Source organism: Aythya fuligula, chromosome 1 (assembly GCF_009819795.1).
Source record: "Aythya fuligula isolate bAytFul2 chromosome 1, bAytFul2.pri, whole genome shotgun sequence".
In the NCBI taxonomy this organism is placed as follows: domain Eukaryota; kingdom Metazoa; phylum Chordata; class Aves; order Anseriformes; family Anatidae; genus Aythya; species Aythya fuligula.
The window spans coordinates 144,837,644-144,862,855 of NC_045559.1; the positions used below are offsets into that span (position 1 = coordinate 144,837,644).

The 25,212-nt window shown below is 39.3% G+C and overlaps 1 protein-coding gene across 2 annotated transcripts in view; it reads left to right on the plus strand.

Annotated features, from left to right (window-relative positions):
* MYO16 (myosin XVI) overlaps nucleotides 1-25,212 on the plus strand; it is a 374,412-nt gene that overhangs the window by 61,724 nt on the left and 287,476 nt on the right. Inside the window, exon 1 of one of the 2 annotated variants that reach the window (XM_032185970.1) lies at nucleotides 10,070-10,430. The exons of the other annotated variant lie outside the window; for it this stretch is intronic. Within the exon in view, the coding sequence (XP_032041861.1) occupies nucleotides 10,403-10,430 (28 nt within the window). The 5' untranslated portion in view covers nucleotides 10,070-10,402. Of the gene's footprint in view, nucleotides 1-10,069; nucleotides 10,431-25,212 lie in introns of those variants that run through there. 2 annotated transcript variants of the gene reach the window in all.

A 25,212-nucleotide genomic window follows, 5' to 3' on the forward strand; every position in this document is an offset into this window, starting at 1 on the left:
GACTCCACTATGAATTAAAGCTTTTTAAATTAATTGAGATGGCATAATTTAGCCCGCTGGATAATTCTTTTTGGATATGTTTTATCTTCTCATTGTTGTACCTTTCTCTGTTGTTACTTTCTCAGGTGTTCCTCACTATTTGAAATAAAAGGTAAATACTGTTGCATTTCCAAGAAAAGGGTATTGGAATAGTAACTACTTTTCTAACACAGCATTTGACTGAAAGAGTTAAGTGTTCATCTGAGAGCAAAGAAACAAGCCTTCTGTTGGTTATGAACAGCTGGCCATTCCAGTAGGAAAAGAAATGCATCATTCTGTAAGATTCCACAGGTTTTCTAATCATTGGTGCATTCAATATAACGTTATTATAAAATAGGAAAACTGGGTTTCAGCTATCTGAATTGAGATATTGTGTTCATTTTTTATTGCTGCTCTAGTGGTATGTGCAGTAACTGTAAAAAGCTGCCCTACTATTTGCTTGTTCATGTGTAAATCGTCTACTGTCTGAGTTGAGGGATTTTGTTTTTATTTTTCACTTGTATACCAAACACAGAAATCTGATCTGAATATTTTAGTTACTTTTGTTTGGAGGAGTTGATTATCAAGGCAACTTATATTTATTGATTAAACCAATCAACACAATCATCAGAGTTCCCCACACCATTCTTTGTCTATGTTTGGGGAATCCTTTTTTTGTGTGTGTGTGTGTGTTCTTATTGGCATCACAACTGTGAAGTACTTTTTCACCACCTTTCTGACTGTCTTTATTCATTACGTCATTGACTTCCTATAAATTGATTCTAGATCATTTTATTAAAGTCATATTGTTTTGCCATTTCATCAGCATTGTTTGGACATCCCTACAAGTTGGTGTCTTTAATGATTGTCTTCTTACCATGTCTCTATTTCCTAGCTCCTCTCCTTCCACTAGCAGCTGTCCAATCTTTACCAGCTCCTATTTTTCTGCTAAATTTCTGCGTATTTGAGAATGAGAATTTAACTCTATTATGTTAATGCTGACTGAAGTAAATTCTGTCATGAATTCTGTTTTATTCACTAACTTTGTTATTCTTGAGACATATCATGTTATCTTAAGTCACTTCACTAGTTCCTATCATCAGACTGTTTGGTTTGATTATCATTCTCATCAGTTCAGGCTCTTACCTGGTCTCTGAGGTCAGACTGATGAATTTCTTAAGCATTGATGCACATAAAGAAAAAGTGGAAATAAATATGACCATCAGTGACTGGAGAAGGTATAGAATCAGAGTGATTGAGATTTATTTTCTCAGTCTTTGCACCCGTTCTTTCCCAAAGTCCTATCTCTGCTCTGTGCTTTATTCATAGGAACGAATTCGGAACCAGATATGCATTGAGTTAAGTTGCATGAAGAATGGAGAGCAGAAAGGCTTCGAAAAAGAAACGGTTGTATGTAGTATGAGTTGGAAAGCAGAATAATAGAAAGATCAGAAAATAAAATAGATCTTGGGTAGCTTTCTGCCTAATTTTAGTCTTTGGTTTTTAGATTCAGATTCTTTTCTACAACTTAATATTACTCTATTTTGATTACAGTATATATATTTCAATGTTTACATATCAAAGTATTATATGCATCATTTTCAGTACAAAAATAACTGGCCAATATACATCTTATATCTACAAAACTACCCTCAGTATCATGTGATTTCAATTAAAACTTTCATCTAAGATTTATTCTGTTCTTGGTCTATAACAGTTCCATATTGTTTTCCATATATAAATGTATTTTATTCAGTGGTTTGTTCTTTTTTTTTTTTTTTTTTCACTGCATATATATATAGCCTACTCTTTTTAAAAATATTTAACGTTTAACAGCATTCTTCCATTTTCTTTCCTGTTCTTCCTTTCCTTTGTGACTTCTGTGTTCACATCCCAATTACTTTATCTGGCCGTGTTTCAGAAATACCTGCAAAAAACTAATAGTCACCTGTTTAATAACAACGCTGCTGTGTCCTCGCTGACTATTTTATTAATTATATTCTTCGTTCATAAGAATGATACAAGGAGTCACTTAGGATTTTTATTTTTATTGTCTTCATTTAATTTTCCTTCAACATAATTTCTTTTTCTTTTTATTGTGAAAGTATCTGTTAAATATTGCAGGTAATCTTTTTCATTTTTTCTTACTCAGTGTAAGACTTGGTAATACACCTGAGAATCTTGAATTGAGAGCTAGAAGTCTGTTTTGTTTTCTGAAAATGAAACCTATCAAATCCAAGTAGGATATCATCATTGGGTAAAATTAAATTCTGTTAAGTCACCAACTCTTTTTGTATCAACAGCAGTTCATGTATTATTTTTTTAAACAGTTAGTATTAGAGTTCTCTCTGATTACCAATTGCACACCATCCTCTGCACTGTCCTGTAGTCCCCAGAGGAGTCTGATTCTGTCACTTCCTTCTTCAGCTAAGATATTTTTTTTTAAATTATGGTTGCATTTTGTCTTAGAATCATAGAATCATAGAATATCCTGAGTTGGAAGGGACCCTTAAGGATCATCAAGTCCAACTCTCGACACCGCACAGGTCTACCCAAAAGTTCAGACCATGTGCCTAAGTTCACAGTCCAATCTCTTCTTAAATTCAGACAGGCTCGGTGCAGTGACCACTTCCCTGGGGAGCCTGTTCCAGTGTGCAACCACCCTCTCTGTGAAGAACCCCCTCCTGACGTCCAGCCTAAATTTCCCCTGCCTCAGCTTAACCCCGTTCCCGCGGGTCCTGTCACTAGTGTTAATGGAGAAAAGGTCTCCTGCCTCTTGACAACCCCTTACGAGGAAGTTGTAGACTGCGATGAGGTCTCCCCTCAGCCTCCTCTTCTCCAGGCTGAACAGGCCCAGTGACCTCAGCCGTTCCTCGTACGTCTTCCCCTCCAGGCCTTTCACCATCTTCGTAGCCCTCCTCTGGACACTTTCCAACAGTTTCATGTCCTTTTTATACTGTGGTGCCCAGAACTGCACACAGTACTCGAGGTGAGGCCGCACCAGCGCAGAGTAGAGCGGGACAATCACCTCCCTTGACCTACTAGCGATGCCGTTCTTGATGCATCCCAGGATACGATTGGCCCTCCTGGCTGCCAGGGCACACTGCTGGCTCATATTCAACTTGCTGTCTATCACGACCCCCAGATCCCTCTCTTCTAGGCTGCTCTCCAGCGTCTCATCGCCCAGTCTGTACATGCAGCCAGGGTTTCCCCGTCCCAGGTGCAGGACCCGGCACTTGCTCTTATTGAACTTCATGCAGTTGGTGATCGCCCAGCTCTCCAACCTGTCCAGATCCCTCTGCAAGGCCTTTACGCCCTCATTTGAGTCCACAACTCCTCCAAGTTTGGTGTCATCAGCAAACTTGCTCAAAATACCCTCTATTCCTACATCCAGATCATTTATAAAAATATTGAAAAGTACCGGCCCTAAAATGGAGCCTTGAGGGACCCCACTGGTGACCGCCCGCCAGCCTGACGCAGCTCCATTTACCATAACCCTTTGGGCCCTGCCCGTTAGCCAATTGCTCACCCATCGTATGATGTTTTTATTTAGCTGTATGGTGGACATTTTGTCCAGTAGGATCCTATGGGAAACCGTGTCAAAAGCCTTGCTGAAGTCCAAAAAAATCACATCAGCTGGTTTCCCTTGGTCCACCATACAGGTGATCTTATCATAAAAGGAAATCAGGTTAGTTAGGCAGGACCTACCCTTCACAAACCCATGCTGGCTGGGACCAATGACTGCTTTGTCCCCCAGGTGCGCCTCAATGAGTCCGAGAACCAACTTCTCCATGATTTTACCAGGCACTGACGTGAGACTGACAGGCCTGTAATTGCTAGGGTCTTCTTTCTGACCCTTCTTGAAAATTGGCACAACATTTGCCAGCTTCCAGTCTACAGGGACCTCTCCAAATTCCCAGGATCGTTGAAAAATAATTGATAGAGGTTCCGCGATGACATCCGCCAGCTCTTTCAGCACCCGGGGATGAATCCCATCGGGACCCATGGACTTGTAGGGATCCAGGTGGAGTAGCAAATCCCGCACACGTTCAGGGTCAGTTGGGAGTTTGTCATCCCCACCGTCCCCGTCCTCCAGCTCAGGGCACCCTGGGTCCCGAAGCCCATCATCGGCATTGAAGACAGAGGCAAAGAAGGCGTTAAGCGTCTCTGCTTTGCCTACGTCATCGTCTGTGAGGAGACCTTCCCTATCAAGGAGCGGCCCTATGTTTTCTTTAGTTCTCCTTTTTCCATTTACATATCTAAAAAAACCCTTTTTATTTTCTCTCACAGACACAGCCAGCTTCAACTCTAGCTGTGCTTTGGCCACTCGAACTTTCTCCCTACAAACACGAACAGCATCCCTGTATTCTTTCCATGACGCCTGGCCCTCCTTCCAGTAGCGAAACACTCTCTGTTTCCGCCTAATCTCCATTAGAATGTTCCTGGTCAGCCACGCCGGCCTCCTGCCCCGCCTGCCTGACTTGCGATATTTTGGAATTGCCTGATCTTGTGCTTCTAGGAGGCATCGCTTAAAGAGTGACCAGCACTGGTGGACATCGAGGCCTTCAAGAGCAGTTTCCCAGGGGACCTTACTGACTAGTTCCCTGAGCAGCCTGAAGTCCGCTTTCCCCATATCTAGGGATGAGGTTTTGGTGGCACTTTTCCTTCTGTCACCATAAATTTTGAACTCAACCACTTCATGGTCGCTATGACCGAGGCGGCCACCAATCACCACAGTGATCACATCTTAAGTGATTCTTCTGCAATTCTTCCAGGTTTTCTGTGCTTATTGTTAAAGATTTACACTGTTGAATTAACATTTGCCCCAGTAAAGCTACACGCATTCTTCTGTTATGTTCCAGGCTTTTTATCCATCTTGTACTGTGGTCATTAGTCTCATAGTTTTAAAACTATCATACTAATTAGAAAAGAAAAATTAGGGATGCAGTGTGATGGGTCATGGCACTTGCTAATTATCAGGAGGATGATAATACACTTTATATGTTGAACTGAATTTTTATCTTTGTCTATTCCTTTCCTGAATATTATAAACTGAAAAAAAAAAAAAAAAAAATCTATCTGATCATGTAATCACTCTTTACGTGGAAATTCATTTTTCACTTGTGTCTGGTGGTACTGATGGCTGTCATGTTTTTTGTTTTTCTGTTTATTATTTTAACACATGTCTGGATAGTTTTTCAGTTTCATAAGAGGGTTTTCATGTAAAAAAAAAAACAAATAAATAAAAATCTGCAGCTCCTCTTTAACATCATTACATCAAAAGTAGTAAGAAATGTAATTTTAAAAAATGCATACACAGATTGTAACAAACTTGTTGGACTAATGGCATATGAGACCACTGAGATTTCTTTGTTGTATTTAGTCTTGCTATTATTCTATTCTGTCACCACACATGATACTTTCTTTATCTTAACCAGCTAAGGAGCTGCTAGGGAGGTCTACACAGAGCATAAAAATACTCATTTTCTGGGTGTGGAAGCAAGTAGTTCTCTCCAGTGGCATGCAACTTCTACCAGTAATTCTGCGAAGTTCATTAGTACTGGATAATAATGTCCTCTAAGTGACATTATTCATGTACTGTTTATAACTGTAATGTAGAGTTTATAACATTCAATTGTAACTGTAAATGGAGAAGAAGGAAAGTTGTGTTTTGTTTTGTTTTTTACACTTATTCTGTAAGGGTTTGATCTAGTGACAAAGGAATGGGAGGAAGATCACCTATTTCCAATGAAGTGGGAATTTAAAAAAAGTGTGCAAAGGTTGGTGGAAGAGAAAAGAACTCATCTAGTTCTCTAGGGGTCAGCCACACTCTGAGTGATTGAGTGATTAGATGTGGTTTGTTGATGCTATCTGTAGAACGAATCTCGCATATATCTTATGGGCCAATTCATTTAAAGTTTATGTGGAAATACTGCTGTGTTTTGTTCTGCTGTGATTCATGTAGAGAAAATTGCTATATAGGGTGCCTCTTGCTAAGTATCTGCATCTGTTGTGGCTCATCCCTAGCTTCCTGAAGAGCATACAACTACCAGATGTTATCTGAAGAGTGGCTTGTTGGCAGCTGGATGGCATGGCCAAGGAGTGATTGCTAAGTAGCATGATTTGTCAAAATATAGGAGGAATGTTAATGTTGTTCTGCATTCCATGGCTTTTTTCTGGTGAAACATTGCAGTCTTAAACCCGTAAGTAATACAATGAAATTGTAACATCTGAAGGAATATAGCAAACTTTGTTGCAATGCATGAAAACATCATAAATGGGGAGCATCTGTCATGTTTTTTAAACCAGCAGTTACGGTGTTTTTCTCATGATTTAAATTGCTTTCAGATAGGTCTGCATTTTTAGAGCAAATCTTGCTGTTATATGAGAAGTATAAAACACTAAGGTGTTAAAAATATTAGATTTTTGGTTGCTTGTGACAACAGGAGACACTAAGAATAACAAAATATTTACATGACATGAATACAATACAGCATGTCAGTTCTTGGCAGCAAAACCTTACTTTAAGCAATATTTTTGTTTGCTGGGATATTTAGAAAACATTTCATAGATACTTTGTCTAAGACAGGTTTTGAGCCTTGGAAATTGAGATATGGAAGCAGTGTACACTCTGAGTTGGCAGCCTGTAAATGCAGGTTTATGTTAAGACAAGTAGCTATCCTAATGTTGGCTAACAAGTTTGAAGGTTCTATTTTTTGAAAAAAATCATAATTCCCTTGAATGCTGGAATTGCACTTAGCATAGAAGTGGTTATTTTCTTTCTATACAAAGAGGTGACAAGGAATGTTTCTGAAAGGGCCATATATATATATCTTGTTTTCTTACCTTGATTCTCTTTTGTCACTATTTTTGGTAAGCTAGATAAAATCAAATATATTGGTATTTGGTGTTTTAACGTCAGGTTTGGTACCAGCTCAGTCTTTGTTCTCCAGTCCAAGTACACTTGGGTGTCTCTGTAGACTTAAGCACTGGATTGAAAACTTGTCTGTGTTCCCTAATATTCAAAGAAGGCACTTTTGCAACACTCTTAAGAGCTTGTACAGTTATATCGGCATTGCTTAAATGGCTGGACTTCAAGTGTCATTTATGTTTTTTTTTTTTTTTTTTTTTTTTTAACATTAGGGTTCCTTTCTCATTCCTGTCTCAGTCGGGAGACAATGTGTAGCACAATTAATGTCCCTCTTCTTGTGAATAAGCAAATGGTACAATTTGCTTCGTATAATCACTGACAACAAAATATTTCCTCCTTTGGAGTCATCCTAGAATTCAAAATCTTTTATTTGTTGTTCGCATACCTGGAATCTGTTTATGACATGGACATCCACCACCATGAGCACTACAGTTTCTTCTCTTTCTGTTCTTTCTGTACTTTCCTAGAAGAAGGCTACAGTGGAAATTACCCGTCTTTCCAATAAGTGAATCAGATTTTGTCCTCTTTCGATATTCCTGTGCTGGCTTCCTTTTGCCTCTGGTTTAGTTGCCACTTCTCAAGTCCATTCCATCTATACCAGTATTTATCTGATGGCTTCATTTCATTCTCCACTTCATTGTCTTTACCCTGCCTGGTGCTTTCATCCCATTTCTATGGGATTTTTCCTTTCTCATTTTTGCACTGCTTCAATGCCACTCTTCAACTTGAGTCAGAACTTCTTGCTGACAGCAATATACAATGCCATTTTCTAAATTTTTATGTCTTTTGTAGAGTCCACTAATGTCAATTACCCATATAACAAATCTAAATTAAAAAAAAAAAAGTCAAAAAAACAAGCACATGTGATATTCTAAAATGAAAGGTCTTTTGAGGTTAGCTCTCTGCGAATGCCACGTCCTGGGATTGAGACACACTTGGTATCTGTCTTTCATTCACCTGCAGGCTGTCAATCACGCTTGAGCAACTGACCAAATTTTTGGCACAAGGGCTCACAGAGAAGGGGAGAGGCTGCAATACGCTGCTGCAGTTGGGGTATGTGCTGCCTGATGGACCCAAATATCCAGTGGCAAGGCACAGTCCCCAGCCACGACATAATGCTTCTCTTGTGTCAAGTGGCCCTTTGCACTGCCCTGCTTACATGGCCCGGTGTGTGGTAAGAGAGAAAAGAAATTGGGGGCATCCTGGTCATAGACAGAAGGACTCTGCTTCCAAGTAGTCTGATGTAAAAGTGAAGTATCGATGTTTTGAGGTGATCTTGAGCTGATTTTGAGGTCTGACCTGTACCTTGGTCCTTTCTGTATGAAAGGCAGATCCCAATACCTTGTTTGTTTGTTTGTTTTGGCCACATCAGGTTCATGCCAAAATCCAAATGTTTCTTCCTCATGAGAAAAATCACGTTTTGCCTGTTGCTCCCATTCACCAGAGTTTGCCCAGAGCCCTCCTGCTCTCAGCTGTTGTGGTTGGGTGGGTGGCAGGCTCCTTAGGCATGGCACAGCCACAAAGTGGTGCTCAAAAGGCTTTTTGTCATGTTACTTGACACTTGCTTATGGACTATGACTTTACATTGCCTCTTAAAGCTCTGGGTATGTATTTTTTATAAGCCATATGGCCCAAGGTGGCCTAGTGTTAGATATGTGTGAAAGGAAGTCTGGAAAAATTTACTTCTTAATTACTTTACACTACAGGAAAAAGTTTCCATGGTAATGTAATTACTGTATTGTGCTTTATATAATCTATCCCTCTTTCCTGAGGTTATTTTTCTGTACTGTTTTCCTTTTCTTTTGAAAAATGATGTTTTGAGTAAAAAGCAACAACAACAACACCTAAATAATTACTCTGGCAAAACTATTGTTGTGCATATTATACCTAAAAGTAGATTTGAAATATGTGGCTGTTAGGAGCTGAGAGATTTCACCTGAGGGTTTTGCTAATGGATCATGGGAAGCCTCTGAATATACATCTTTCTGCTCTTGTGGGAACTTTGCAGAATAGTTAATAGAATCTGAATTAGTAATCCTTACTAATGAGACAGACCCTTTTCCCTTTGTAGTCCCTTTAATGCTCCATTGCTGTTAAAAATGTTATGTATACAAAACAGTAAGTGAGAACCTTTCAGATGAATAAAAGATTTAAATATGGCTGGGCTATCAGTTTCCCTTTACAAGAGCTCTCACTCAGTGAAATGATGACTGTGGTAAGCATGACAAATGGTAAGCAAAGGTAAATCCCCTCTGAACACCATTTTCTTAAATTATTATTTGATTCATTTAAATGTCTTGCTGTAGTTCTTCTTGAAGAAGTAGTAACCAAATACTTAGGTGACTGTTCTTGGGAAAGTAATGCAGGGATTGTGCTCAGAGGATGATGCGGTTTGGGTGTTTAAAATACAATGCAGGTCTGCCTTTTGTGTGCCCTTAATCTGAAGGCGGGTAATGCGTCAGGATACACTGACTGGTTGTTCCGGGGTCTGCTAAATAATTGTATGGACTTGTTCTCAGCGGAGCCTATTTCATATTTAAATGTGATGCGTCTTCTTAGGCGTTTTTTCTTAGAATCGGTGATTACAATATCATTAGATAACACACATATTCATGACATAAACCATGCAGAGCCTGCAGTTTCCTTCTTCTGACAGAAATACTCCATCTGTGAAAAAGATGCAGTGTAATACAAAGAAATGACAAAACAAGAGCATATCGAGGAATGTACACCCAAGCATGTTTCTCAGCTCAATTTAAACGAACCCATGCATAAACCAGGAGAGTCTGAAGATGGCTGTGAGCTCTGTCCTGATTTTTACCTTACAGCAAACTGACATAATGATCTGTGATGCTAAAAGGTAGCTATTTTGGGGAACCTATATCAATTTCCTATTCACACAGCAACTGGTGGCAACTAAAAATAATCCTGTTTCGGTGCCAGCTAAGAATCTGGTCACATTTGGCACACAAACGCCATGCACGAGTAAAATTTAAGATCCCTTGTTCTGCGATTTCATTCGAGCCCACTCATCAAGCTTAGTTTGCTGCCATTTGAAAGCTATTGAAAAGCCATTAACTGGCAGGACTGCGAGAGCCGCAGTGCAGCAGCACACCTCAGTGCTGGAAGAATGTGGCTGCAAGTGCACACCAATTAAATCTTTCTATTCCTGGGGATGTGGGATTAGGAGCAGTGTCACTCAGTCGTGCTACAATAGCACGTGCAGTAGTCGTGGTTCAAGACACACAGAGGTTTATCGTAACTCCAGCAGCCGGGTGAGGATGACCTGGAAGCCTCTGCAAGATCCTGGAACAGAACCTGCGTTAAATAATGTATTCTGAGGTACACCGGATACCTGAGGAAGGGCTCTAAATAATGCATTTCCTGGGCATGACAGTTGTAGCAGAAGAGAATGCTGAAACCTGTAGCAAGACTACAGCCTGAGATGAAAGAATGTCTCATTACCATTTTATCAAATGCTGTAAGTAACAAAATGGTTATTTTGATTATAAAGCTGTCTTTTATTTCCGAGGTGTGTCTTTTCAATGCGTATGCAAAAAGTCGGAGGCAGATGCCGCATGATGTCAACGTGGTAGTCGGGAAGGGGAGTTGTTACTTTGCATGTGAATATGCAGGCAGAGCAGGGTTTCTTTTTATCCTCTGTTCAGAGGCAACTTCATTGTGTGTATGATAAAGCTCTCATTCTGAACTTCATACTGATTAGCTCTTTAAACTTTTTTTTTATTCTAATTAATCACTGAAGAAAATAATTTCCCAAAAGAAGAAATGTCATATATAGCATAATGGTAAAGATGCCTATAAGGACAACCTTGGACGCTGCTCTTACACTTTGCAAGGGTACTACAAATGAGAAATGAAATGAAAAAGCTCATAATTAAGAGCACATCTCACTATCTATGTAGATCAAACCTTTGTGTCCTCTCCTTATCAGAATATTTAGCTATTTGGTGGGACAAACTTAAAAAATGAAATGAACTTTTAACCTTGAATCATGCAAGCACCTCCTTAGAGCATGAAATTAGGATCTGTGCTAAATGCATTGATTCAATGCAGAGCAAATTCCTAGCAGCATTTTTTTTTTTTTTAATCTGTCTGTCAAGATTGTGCTTGTCTTCCTAGCTTGGGTATTTTTCTACCTTTTGCATTTTGCTTTTTAAAGCTTCCAGTGTTTGAATGGAAATTGCTGTCTTTACATCATAGTAATGAATTATTATTTAGATGTTTGCTTTTGGCAGCCAGGAGGAGTTTGTTAGCCATGGGCATTTTTTAACTACAGGACTTGGAAAACTTCAGATTTCTAGTGGTTATGTCACTTTTTTTTTTTTTTTTTTACATGACAAATGGCAGATTGCTATGAGGTTTTCTTCTCAGACTGTGGTCTTTCATATAATGTGAGTGTACCAAGGCCATTTCTGGAACTATTTTTAAAATACTGCATTAAGAAACCAATAATGTGGTTCTTTGATGTTTTGTTATGAAATTAAGGTGCCATGGAATAATTTCTGGAATTCAAGGGGAAATGAATTATGAGGGTTTCCTCCTGTCTGGATTCAGTGGGACTTGGGCATGGAAGTGCTTTCAAGTACTGATGGGAGCTCCTAGCCTAAATTCCTTGTATATTATGAAAAGCACAGATTGGTTTTACTGGGTAGCTCTAAAGGCACTGTCTAAGAATAAGTCTTGGAGCCTGTCACGAGACTTGAGAAATGCAGATGGGGAATTTGCAGCATAATATCTCAAAGATGTCAGAAAAATCCTGTTCTGTCTTCATTCGCTTTGAAATTACTTTCTTAAAGTGAAAGTGTATGTTGGCATGTGTATGTTCAATGACATGCTGTATATGTGACTATGATGATACCATAGGCTCCTTAATTGGCAAGAGAGAAGGATTAATGTGAGGTTCTCAACTTGGGATGTTCACTGCATTAGTTAGAGGGCAGGGATGAAGGACTAAAACACACTAGAGGGAAAGGTGAATGTACATCACAGTTTTGACGATATTGTGTATTTCCTCTTTTCGAAATTCAGAATTTTGTAATAAGAGGTTTTTCACTAAATCGTTATCTTTTACCCCATTGCACTTCTTCCAAATAGTGTGCTTTAGAATGCCTTTCTGGCAGGTTCAGCCAGCATCTAAAGCAGGAGGGCATTTTACTGCCTGTGCTTCTCCATACAGAATTAGTGAATTTGCTTCCACCTCCACCTGTAATTAGTGAAGGAGAAACCCTCCTGAGTGCTCCTCCTCTGAGCCTTACCATTTGACTTAACATGCCAATAGTGTTACTCATGTCTGTGTTTGGCAGAAAGCTGGGAGCAAATATGGGCCAGGGCTGAGTGCCAGTGGCAGCACCAGCGATGTTCTGAGATCTGCTGAGAGCAGCTGAACCTCACAAGGGATAGCACACGAGTTTCCACACCGTGCTTTGTGTTTAATCCATTTCATTGATGATTTCTGTATCAGAAGGAGAAGGCATTGAACCATAGGAAACATGTTTGCAGAGAGTACTGTCTCTGCATCTACTTTAGGGAGAGGGAAGTATCTAAAAGGCGTAAACTAATGGCATTTTAAAGCTAGCATTTTATGAACTGTAGTGGTAACTCACCTGGATGTTGCATGTGTCTGCACTTTGTGCTTTAATCTCTGCAGACTGGAGATCTGAGCTGAGAAGGTCTATACCTATTCTTCTACTAGTGCTTTAGTACAATTTCACTAATTTTCCCTCATTTTTTCAATGTGCTGCTTCCACTAGGATGCTGTGAAAATGAGCTGTACTGGCATCATCTTGTCACCGGACATTGCAGGTTGGAAGTAGCCTGGGGAGCTCTCTAGTCCACCCTCCTGCTTCTCTAAGCAAGGCAGCTGTGTAGTCACACCAGGCTGTCTGGGGCAATGCCCAGCAAGGTCTTTCATCCCAGTAAAACCCTGGAAGAAGACCTGCTGCTGCCCCTGTGTCATCTTCAGCTGGCACCTTCAGCATTTGAAACACAGGCAGCATGTGCGTCTGCCTGTTTGAGCAGCTCATGTTGCCACTACTGGTGCCCATCTCCTTTTTGTGGCCAAGCACTTTTGCCTCTGAGAGCTGTCCCTGCCTGTGTGAGTAGCTTCTCCCCGGCAATCAGCTGGTGCAAGCTATTTAGCAGAGAGCACAGTGGTTTGTAGGAGGCTGCCACATGTTATCTGCCAGCTGCTGGGTACCATTTTATCTCAGTGATTTGTGTGACAGACTGTACAAATGAATGTAATTTTTGCAAATTAGGCAGCGCCTTGCTGCTAGCTTCTCTCTCCTGTATATCTAGTTATGACATAAATAACATCATTTATGTATTATGGCTCTGGTTTTCCACCTGTACTCTGGACTTCCTCTAAGGGATCTCCAAAGGTAGCAAGAAGAGCAGTACTTTATTTCAGGAAGCTTAAATTCATTACCCACAAGTCTGATTTCCACTCTCAATGTTGTAGAGATGCATAAATCTAAAAATGGAATGAAGACTTTGGTAAGGAGCGATACTCAGAGCAGCTGAAAATCTGAGCCAAGTGAATTTATCCAAATTCTGGGAACATCAAATCTGAGCATCAGAATCTATGTTCCCTGCTTTGGGAGTATCTCTTTTTCTGATTCCTTTAATCTCCTTTGTAGGAATTATGAAACATTGAATTTTGTGTTGTTAGAGACCAATACGTAAAGAGACCTGGGATGGAGATATTAACTAGATGCTTATTGGTGAATTTAATTCAGGACTTCAAACAAGACAAAAGCAATTATTACAGATTTCTCCAACACCTAACCCTTGTTCATTCCAGTGTCTGAATATATGGCAAGGATTGTCTATGGAGAAAATTACTTAGAGAAGATGGAAGATGCTCTGAAAGAGTTGGCCTTTAAATGTTGCTATATCCTTGTAAGATATCTTGTAAACTGTACTGATTTATTCCTTCTTTTCACTGCCTCCTAATCATAATATTTAAAAAATCCATATACTCCAGTGATCTTTTATTACATTAAAAAAATATATTGTCTTGACTTCAGTCTGCAGTGCCAGAGACCTTAATCATACACTTTGTCTTGAAAGGCCAAAGCTAGCAGTAATGATCTTATGTGTGTCATCTTGAGTATTTCTCACACTAATTCACAGAAGATTTTGTAATAAAGTTATATTTATGAATAAAAGAAGAGTAAATTCTTTGGATTATTCTTATGATTTCCATTTTATTTAATTTCACCCCACTTTTTCATTTTAATAAATTTTCTGTTTCAACAAAGTTATTAACCAGTAGGACACTCAGCACAGCTGGACGAGCATTTCACCTATGGTGTTGTCTGCTTCTTTATCACCAAGGTTATAAGATGGACTGCATTAGCATGTTCCAGGATATTTTCAAGGAAAGAGTCATGTTGTCCCAGGCTCTCATTTAGCACTTTGAATTCAGTCTGGGTGCTGTTGCCAAGTAATTCAGCCCTTCTTGTGTCACCCAGAGTCATGTTCGATTCCAGACTTGTGCCACAGCAGTAGATCTACCTGAAGTGTATGCATCTTGGAAAGGGGTGGGGGAAGATGTGATGTGATACATTAGTTTTAGTTTACAGGTGATGGGGACTTGAACTTAATTCCCCTGAGGAGGAAGAGGCAATGCAGTGGGTGAAACATGTAATATGTTCATGTCAGCTTTATCACAGTGAGGCAGTCTGTGAAGATTTCTTGTGTTCAGTGGAGTGAATTGCTCTGTCTTAGGCTGAATAAGAAAAGAAGAGGAGCCTGGAAAAAACTGGAGTCCCCAAGTTGGTCTATGGTAAGGGAGCCCTTTGCCCCTGTGGCAGTATGTGTGTAGGATGTGTGATTACCCCAAGTGAAGGAGACACATAGCTCTGTCACACTGGACCGTTAGTGAGGTGAGAAAACTAATAAAGTCTTCAGAGTGTTTTCTTCTTGTAAATTAGGTTTCTTCTGTTCCAGGGTTGAGTGGAATGCAGCGTTCACTTATGTAGTACGTTTTATGATGTCCTTGAGAATTCTTACATCCTCTTAGTTACATAGAGAATCTGCCTCTGATGAGGAGCTCGAGGCACAAAAAAGTAAAATTTATGGTGGTAAGATGTAGAGCTACAAGTACAAACACAATGTCTATACCGGTCCCTGTTCAGCAGTCATCACTTTAGCTGAGGTTGGTGTTTCATGGTTGTGTCAGCAAATTCTCGTGTCATGTTTATTTCTGCATTAAGAGAGCTTATGTTACTGCAGAGAAATGTTCCTTTTCCTTGTTTATGCTTCTGACCCAGTAACCTATGGCATGAGGTTACGGTTATTACTGGAATGAGATATCTAGGACAGCTGCTTAAAATAAGATTGGGAAAAAGAGCGGGAGGTCCTCTTCCCTGGGAGCCCAGATAGAGAGAGAGGATCAGTTGTGTGTGACTGGCCACTGATTGAGAGTATTTAGATCCTGTGAAGGTGCATTAAGAAATTCTGAAGGATTAAAGGGATTTTGATGAAAGACATTTGTGTCATAAACCTACATTTTAAAATACACAAAAATAATGCTAATGCAGTACTCATTATTTCTTCCTTAATTTTGACAGACTGAGTCTAGTAGTCTAGTGTTCCAGTGATATACAAAGTAGATTTAAAAAAAAAAAAAAGGTATGATAATTTACATGTCATGAAGGATATCTGAAAAATTAGGTAAAACAGTGGTTTTTAATTCTGCAATTTTGGTTTTTGTTTTACAAATCTTGATACAAGTAAAACCTCAACTAGAACATTTTTACTTCTGTTAACCTCTCTGTCTCTCTTATGCCAATAACAGGATAGGCGCAAGTCAACAGGAAAAAAAAGAAAATGTACAACCTATGAACATAGTACTTCCACACCAGCTCTTGGTGTTAAATTTACTGATTTATTTATACCCCTCTGTTCTTGGGTTCATATGACATTGACAGAAAGTCAAGTTGTTTTTTTTTTCTTTTTAAAATTTGGGCTAATTTGCTATTTAGATATGAAAAACTTAGGAATCATGACATTGGATGCCAGGAAAGAAGTTAAAAGAACCTTTAATATCTGTATATAGATACTGAAAGTGATATTTAGAAAAATGGCCTGTAGTAGCCCAGTTATCTTTGCACTTTTGTTTGTCAAATATGCTTCCAAGTGTATAAAACATTCCTAACTGTAACAACTCATTTGTAGATTCTAAATAGAAGACTGAATATAAAATTATTTTGGGGAAATACACTTTGAAATAACAGCAAGAGGAGAAATACTAACATGGACAGTTGAAGGCTACAGGATTCCAACTTTGTACTAAACTAAGCATAGGTTGTATTTATAATATTTTCAAAGAAAATTACAGTCATCCTCAAATTTCTATTTGAACATTTTGTTTCATGCTGTGGAAAAAAAAAATCTACCATGAAGGAGAAGCATCAGCATTTTCTACGGAAAAACTTTACTGTGAACTTGTGAAGAAATTATAAAGAAATCTCTTATATTTTTGGTACTTATACTCCTTTTTTTCTGCTAATATAGTGAGTCTGCAGACAGCAAAGAAATATAACGATCCTAAAAGGAAAATGAAAGAAGATTGTAAAGGTCAAAGTATCATATTTTCTCACCATATTGCACAGCATGCATGAAGCCTCAGAATTCTGATATTATGTTTTTTGAGAAGATTACTGCAAGAATAGAGAACAGCAAAAACGAACCAAACCTCTCTATTTTAACATGTGAAGTTGTAGCGATGTAGCCGCTTCTCATTACAAAGTTGGTGAAAATTTTGAGAATCGGTAACTTATTTTCATTCCTGAAATAAGTTCTTGCTCCAAATAATCACTTTTTTTTTCTTCTTATTTCAGACAAAATCTGGCTATATTTCAGGCTATATCATGGTAAATTTTGTACAGTTGATAAGTTATAAAGCCTAAGAGAAAACATCTGTAGATAATGAAATAAATACGTGCATCAGAACTGCCACAGTATAAAAATAGTTATTTCAAAGCAAGTAAAATTCTAAATTAATTTTAATTTGTACTTAAACAAATGAAAATCAATTAAGTCAATGGAAGTTTGGTTTGGGAACAACAAAGAGTTGTCCTTATGCAAATTTTGTGATATATCATGAAAGAGTACTACCAACATTTAAAAAAATAATAATAAATTTAAATGTATCTTGAAATGTGTATCTTTCATTTGTTTGCTTTCAAGAAACTGCCATCAGTGCAAACAACAGCATAATAAGACCTGCTAAAAGAAATGTACAAGTTCTGGTGTTTTGACTGCTGGACTCTCTTTCAGATAACAAATGACATTGATCAGTCTTTTGTAATCCGAAGAAACACAATTGCAAATAATACTGCCAGATCTGTTTTCCTTACCAGTTTCATTGTGTACGTTGAAAGACAATCATCTGTGACAAGTTTCCCCATCTGTAAGGTGATGCAGAGAGCTGGCATGTAGTGTGTTTTGATCTCTGGTCAGCAAAAATCTAGATGATTCTGTGAAGAAGGGAACTGGCAAGTAGTATGAACTGGAAGGCATGGCATATGAGCCAAAGGCCCACTGGTCATTTATGAGGAGGCATTTGCCAAGCTAGAATGGAGACATTCCTGTTGGGTTTTCACTTGAAAGTGTGCATTACTCATCTGTACTTCATATTTGACTTTAATACAAAAAGTATTATTCTTGGGAAGAAGGAAAACCTTCAAGGTTTGATACCTTGGGCTGGAAATACTGTTCTGAATGCCTTTCTATGCAGTTTTTCTTTTCAGAAGAAATCGAAGTCATATTCAGAGCATGTAGACAGACGATAGATTTGGGCCATTCCACCCCAGGCTGATGGAGCCCTGCTGTGGTAAATTTGAGGCAAATCCTGTTATGAAGCATGACATATGAAATATATATGAGACCTTGTAAAGACTTCTGCTGAAAATAGAACGGTCTATTAAGGTCATTTTTTGAAAGCTAATCAATAGCTTTCAAATGTGATCCTTTTACTATACGTGGAATCAAAGCTTCTTCCTGTAAAAGTTTTATAAACATTGGCATCTAAGCTGAAGATAAGGAAGGATGGAAGCAGGCATGCAGATTTTTTCCCTTTTTTCCTCAGTCTTTGTGGGGGTGATAGTACTTCAGTATGTTACCACAGGAGACTGTAAGGCAGTATGTGAAATCTATGTATCCCTTACCCAGTACTTGGTTTATTGTGAAACAGGAAAAAAAAAAATATACTCAGATTGTGTATGAAATGAACAATTTGTACTTCAGGTGTTTTGCTCTGCACATGATTATTTTATTTAGTGAGTTGCATTACTGATATTAGTTACAGTAGTCGTTTGTGTAAATCACATAGATTGTGAAAAATAAAGCTCAAAGCAATCTAAATGATGTACTTCTAATCACCAATTAATATATAGCTTCATTGTGTCTCTGAAACACTTTTTTCTGTCTTGTGAGAAATAATGTTGGAGCTTCAACAATAATTTGACTTCTACTTCAGATTCTTCAATAGCTTTGAAGTATTTTTTGTATGTTTGTCTAGTTATTTCCCCAGTGCAAACTTGAAGTTTCATGTAGACTAGGAGTCCATAAGTTGACACTGTCTTTTTTCAGTTCTCATGTGAGATGAAGTTGTTCAATTTTTTCCTCCTTTTCCTCAGAAGAGAAATGGTCAACAGGGTTTTCCCATTTTATCTTAAACTAAAAGTGATATTGCTGTTGCATGTTCACACTTAAGTTTGATAAGGGATTCTTTGCACTTCTTTTCTCCTATGTTATATGCCTCCATATGACTATGGTATTAGGTGACCAAGAGTATAATGCTTAGATGGTAGATGTGGAAGGTGACCTTGACATACTAGGTTAAACTATGTTATAAGGACACCTGCTCCGCCTGCTTTCATTTTCACTTATCTGTGAAGATCCAGCTGAGACTAGCATGAGTTCTTGCTGTTCTAATCATAGCCCAGGCTAACCTTGAACAGGTCTGATAGCAGTGTGAGGGAGAGAGGTCCTTCAGAGGCCATTGGGATGGGTCTACATACCCGAAATTGCCCTCGTGGTTGCTTCCCCACTTTGTTGGAGCGTTGTCTTTACAAAAGCACACAGGTCCATCCAGAGATGCCAGAGCTGACTGGGCTGCCCTGAGTGCCCAAAAATGCTGTGCCTTTGTTGGTGCTTTTGCGTGTCTGTCTGCACAGTATACCAAACTAGGGATTTTGTAGTTTTACCTGGTAATCTAATCCAGGTGTGCTATTTGTATCTTGGTACTCTGCCTAAATTTACACTATATTAAACTTGTTCTATTGTTCCAAGTTCCCTTCCTTTTTATGATATATAACCTTTCTTTTTCCTTTTCACCCTTCAAATTTCTGTTAATTTCTCTCCTTAGTCACTGCTTAGCTAAGCTATGCATATTTAATTCTTTTCATCTTTCCTCATAAATCAGTCCCTCAGGCCCCAGAACCATCTGTGGTGGTTTCATTTGAACTGCTCCAATTTGACTGTCTAGAATTGAACGCAATATTCCAGATAAGTTGCCTTTCTGCAGAAAGGAGGAGGGTCTGTTTCCAATCCTTTCACTATTTGAAAACTGAGATGGCAGTCCCTTGATGTACACTAAGCAGTGACCAAAGGCTTGCATATTAACTCTGAAGCAGAGTTCTTGTTAGCCCCACTGTAAACTAGTTTTCCATCTGCTTTTACTTTGCAGTAATCTCTGTAAATGATTAGATGGCATGCTGAACCACAGTCCACTTGGCACAGGATTTCCTTTCCTGTGTGCTTGCCAGTCCTTACACTTGGGGTCTATCAACCACTGTTTCCTTTTTGGCTTTTGACTATCCGTCATGTATGATACTGAATATCCTCTTTGTCTTGATCCACATGTCCCTTCTTAAAAAATATAAAAATCTTTGTAGGCTTTACAAATTTTTGATTTATGTATTTATTGCCTGTGTTTTCTGTAATTCTCATATACTATATGCTTCTTGATCCCTGGCATATTTGTACTTAAATAGTTATAACTGAGTATGTCTGTGAAAGAACTGCCCCAGGATTTGAAACAATCTTAAGTTTCTTTAGTTTCTTTATTCAGAGATTTATTTATTGTAAAACTATTGGTTATTTCTGCTGCCATGCAACTTTATTAGTTCTTTTAGTTAAAAGTGTATCATGAAACCTTTGTAGCAGCTGTAATTTGTAGCTTTCTCTTACTGTGTACCTGTGTGTTAATTCACCCTTCAAAGCTCCAGATTTACAAGTAGCAGCAATAGTCTTAGTGTTTTTCATCACTTACTGTTGATCTGAGTGTCCTTGGTCTGCATAAAAAAGCCCTTTATATTTACCGTGATGGCAGCAAGAATATTCCAGTGCATCAGTTCCCAGATGCACATCTTCCCCTCCTCTGTGTCCCATATCTGAAGGAGTAGACTAGAAATGAATGTATTATTATCTTTCCATTTACTGCACTGTAAAGGAATAACTCATCTTCACAGTTTAGTTACAACTTCAAAAGTTTTATGTTGTATCCAAATAAAGACAGCCAGGTCTCTGCAAAGACTAAAAGGAGATATATATACACTTATTTATCCTAGAGGACTTCCTATCTTTTTTTTTTTTTAATTGTCATTTGGTAAGCCCAGATCTTTTTTTTTTGCTCTCCTTATACCTTCTGATCTGGAGCTTCTAGAGTTATTCTTGTTGGTGGTGTGATTTATAGAGATTTAGATTATTAAAATATAACTAAATACACTGTTGTTATTTATGGGTTATAGTAAATGAGGTTACATCAGAATGGTGGCTAGTCACTAGTGCGGTTACCTATGGCTCCATTTTAGGGCCAGTTCTATTTTCATAAATGACTTGGATGTAAAACTTGGAGATATACTGAGTAAATTTGCATATGAAACTATGAAATTGGGAGGGGGCCTTGACTCCATCAAGGGTAGAGAAGCCTTGCAGAGAGACCTTGACTAATTAGAGGGCTTGGGCAATTATCAATGGTATGAAGTTTTAACAAGACCAAGTGCCAATTTCTACACCTGGGAAGAGGCAACCTTGGATATATGTACAGACAGGGGGATGAGACGCCGGAGAGCAGTCCTGCAGAAAGTAATCAGTGGGTTTTAGTCAATGTCACATTGGATATGAGTGAGCAATGTGCCCTGGCAGCCCAAAGGGCCAACTGTACCCTGGGGTGCATCAAGCACAGCATTGCTAGCCAGTCGAGGGAAGTGATTGTCCTGCTCTACTCTGCACTGGTGTGGCTGCACCTTGAGTACTATGTGCAGTTTTGGGGCACCATAGTATAAAAAAGAAATAAAGCTGTCAGAGAGTGTCCAAAGGAGGGCTATGAAGATGGTGAAGGGTCTAGATGGGAAGATGTATGCGGAGCAGCTAAGGTCCCTTGGCTTGTTCAGCCCAGAGCAGAGGAGGCTGAGGGGAGGCCTCATGGCGGCCTGTAGCTCCCTCACAAGGGGAGCGGAGGGGCAGGCGCTGAGCTCTGCTCTCTGGGGACAGTGACAGGACCCGAGGGAACGGCATGGAGCTGGTCAGGCTGGGGGTTAGGGAGAGGTTCTGCACCCAGAGGGTGGTTGGGCACTCGGACAGTCTCCTCAGGGCAGTGGTCACAACACCGAACCCGACAGAGTTCAAGGAGCATTTGGACACCGCTCTCAGACACGTAGTCTGATTTTTGGGTGGACCTGTGTGGAGCCAACAGTGGGACTCACTGATCCTTGTGGGTCCCTTCCAACTCAGGAGATTCTATCTGTCTATGGTTCTATTTTCTCAAAGACTTTGCAAGTGTTAAGTGCTTTGTATTCAGCTAAAAAATATACATTGCTTGCTTCTGGAAATTCCAAATAATCAGTGACATAATTTCATAGATCCAAAAGTGAACAAAAGATTATAATGATTAGCTCAGACAGCCAATTTAGTTCTTCTTTTAACTTGTATATAGAGAGATATCAAACAAACAAAACACTCAATGCAATCATTGAATTGGATGACTGTTACTTTCTGATTACTTTGAGCTCTCTCTTCTTATACTAACATGGGGACTTATACTATTTCTATTAAAACTTTAAAGTTAACTGCTTTAGGAATAATACTTAGTATCTTCAGGAATCATATAGGCATATTTTTCTTTGATTTTTCCAAAAGAAATGAAGTCCATGTGACTATGCTACCTCTGTGTATCCTTTAGTTTTTGACGCAATTTATCCAAATTAGTGAGCAGTGTTTGATACTATACTCTTCTATTATAGTTAGAATTGATGATGCTGCTTTTCTACAGTATGAATATCTGGGTTGCTTAATAACCATTAAATCTCTTGTCACAGAAGATACAAAATAGACTTGAGGATGTTGTTAGGAAATTAAATCCTACTGCAAGGAAGTTTGTTCTTCCTCTGGTGAAATATACTGCCATGCAGAATTGCTCTTTACACCACCTACCTTGCTCTAAGCAGAAATAAAGATAAGGTAGTTAGGCAGCATTTGTAGAAAAACTTCAAAGGACCTGTGCTGCTTGCCGGGGAATCATATAATCATTAAAACTGGACAAGACCTTTAAGCTCATCTGGTCCAACTATGCTCCTGCCACCAATGTCACCCACTAAACCATGTCCCTAAGCACCATGTCCAACCCCTCCTTGATCACCACCAGGGATGGTGACTTTACCACTTCCCTGAGCAACCTGTTCCAATGCCTGACTGCTCTTTCTGAGAAGAAATGTCTCCTAATTTCCAATCTAAAACTCCCCTGCTGCAACCTGAGGCCATTCCCTCTATTTCTATCTCTAGTTTCCTGTGAGAAGAGGCCGACCCCCAGCTCTCCACACCTTCCTTTCAGGTAGTTGCAGAGAGCAATAAGGTCTCCCGTGAGCCTTCTCTTCTCCAGACCAAACGCCCCCAGTTCTCTCAGCTGCTCCTCATAGCACTTTTGTTCCAGGCCCTTCACCAGCTTCATAGCCCTCCTCTGGACGTGTTCCAGGGCCACAATGCCCTTCTTGTAGTGAGGGGCCCAGAACTTAACACAGTTAAGCAGTTAACCAGCCTGATCTTCCAGTTGTCTCGCATACATTGTGTGATTGCATTCAAGATGACCTGTTCCATTGCCTTTCTTGGCACCAAGGTTGGGCTGATAGGCCTGTAGTTCTCCAGGTCCTTTTTGTGACTCTTCTTATAGATGGGCATCACAGTAGCAAGTCTCCAGTATTCTGTGACCCCCCCCCCCCCCCCCCCAGATGATCACGGCTGCTGATAGATGATGGAAAGCAGCCCAGCAATGACATCCACCAACTCTGTCAGCACACTTGGGTGGATCCCAACCTCAGAAGAACCTCAGCCTTTTCCTTATCCTCAGTAGTCATGTTTCCCCCGGTGTCAAGTAAAGAATGGATATTCTCTATGGCCCTCCTCTTGCCATTAATATATTTATAAAAATATATTTTTTTTATCCTTACCCATATTGGCCAGCTTGAGCCTGTGCTGAGCTTTGGCCTTCCTGATTTTTTTCTCTGCATATGCTGGCAACTTCCTTGTACTCTGCCCGAGTTGCATGCCCCTTCTTCCATCAAACATAAACTTTCTTTTTCTCCTCAACACTCAGCAAAGGTTCCTCACTCACCCATGCCAGTCTTCTTCCCCGCCGGCTCATCTTATGGCACGCAGGGACAGCCTGCTCCTGCGCCTTTAGGACTTCCTTCTTGAGGAGTGTCTAGTCTTCCTGGATCCTCTGCCCTTCAGGACTGACACCCAAGGGACCCTCCCTACCAGTGTCCTGAAGTATCTGAGGCATGTTGTTTGTGGGAATCCAGAGTCCTCCTTCATCTCGTTCTCCAAGGAAACATACAAGGATGATAGCAGTAGAGGGGATGTGGAAGACAGCAGCTTTATGAAAACTAATAGTTTGAGTACAACCAGATTGTGCCTATTCATTTTATTTACATTCCTTCAGTTTCTGGCTGTGATCCACAAATGAGGACTGCTGCTCTCAGATATACATGCTTCCTCTGAGACGTTCAAACCTGTGAATTGAAGACAGGCAAAACAAAATAATAGTGATTTTTTTTTTTTTTTTTTTTGATCAGGAAGAACCCTTTGCGTGTGTATTGGAAACCTGTGTTTTATTACACTGAAGACTGATGCATGGGCAGGCAATTTGATTATGTTTACTGAATAGGCTGACATGCTGTTAATGACTTTTACCTAGCACATACAATATCCGTATGTTATAGACTGCTACATGATGTAAATCACAAATGACACTGCAGAGCTCTCTGCTTTATTTAATTCCTTATTATTCATGTGCTCTTCTATCACTGCAAAGGCAAAATCCCAAACTGGTTGATTCTCCAATTTAAATATCATAAATTTGTAGAGAATGCTGCTGTAACTTCACTGAATTGCTGATAGATAGATAATAGAATCTATTAGAAACCCTATAGACTTGATTAATAGTGTCTGATAAGTAAGTTTTCCTTGGATCAGCTGGATTGATTGCAGTTCCTGCTTACCAGTCTAGTCACATCGAAAGGCTCTTGAAGAGCAGCATACAGGACTAGGGTTTTACAAGAGAGTGGTTGCTTGAATATGATCAGTATTGCTCTTCAGCAGAGAGAGAGCAGGGTGTTCAGCAGAAAATGGGAAAGCTTTATATCATTTAAGAAGCCTAACTTTGCAAGTACATCCAAAAGAAGCTCCACAGAGCCAAGAACAGGAGATCCAGATCAGCACCTTTGCTGCTATGCAATTTATTCTCAGAAGATTTGGCATTAATTGAATTCTTTAGATGCCTTACAAGAGAAATAGTTTACATTTATACTGGTCTCTTAAAATTATCTGCTTGTGGTTGGGAAGGGGTAAAAAAAAAAAAAAAAAAAAAAAAAAGAAAGGAATAAAATAAGCCTGCAGATGCATTAAACAACAGCACTGCTGACCTGAAGAAAATACTTTAACTCTAAAGATGGGGCTGAGTGGTTAAGAGCATTGTGTTTCAGTTAGAGCTTAATAAACATAACAGAGAGGCTGTTCACATGGTAAGTAATTTTCCCTGCACTGAACAAAGGATTTTCAAACCCAAGTATTTTGATACCGACCTTAACATTGCAATTTGAGATGGATTTAAACTAATGTAGCCCCTTCTGTGGATAAGAAATATTTCTTTTTGAAACTGACAGGTCCATAGATGATGCATAATAATGTTTGATTTCTGAAGAGTGCACCTGTAGTCGAATGCATTGATCTGT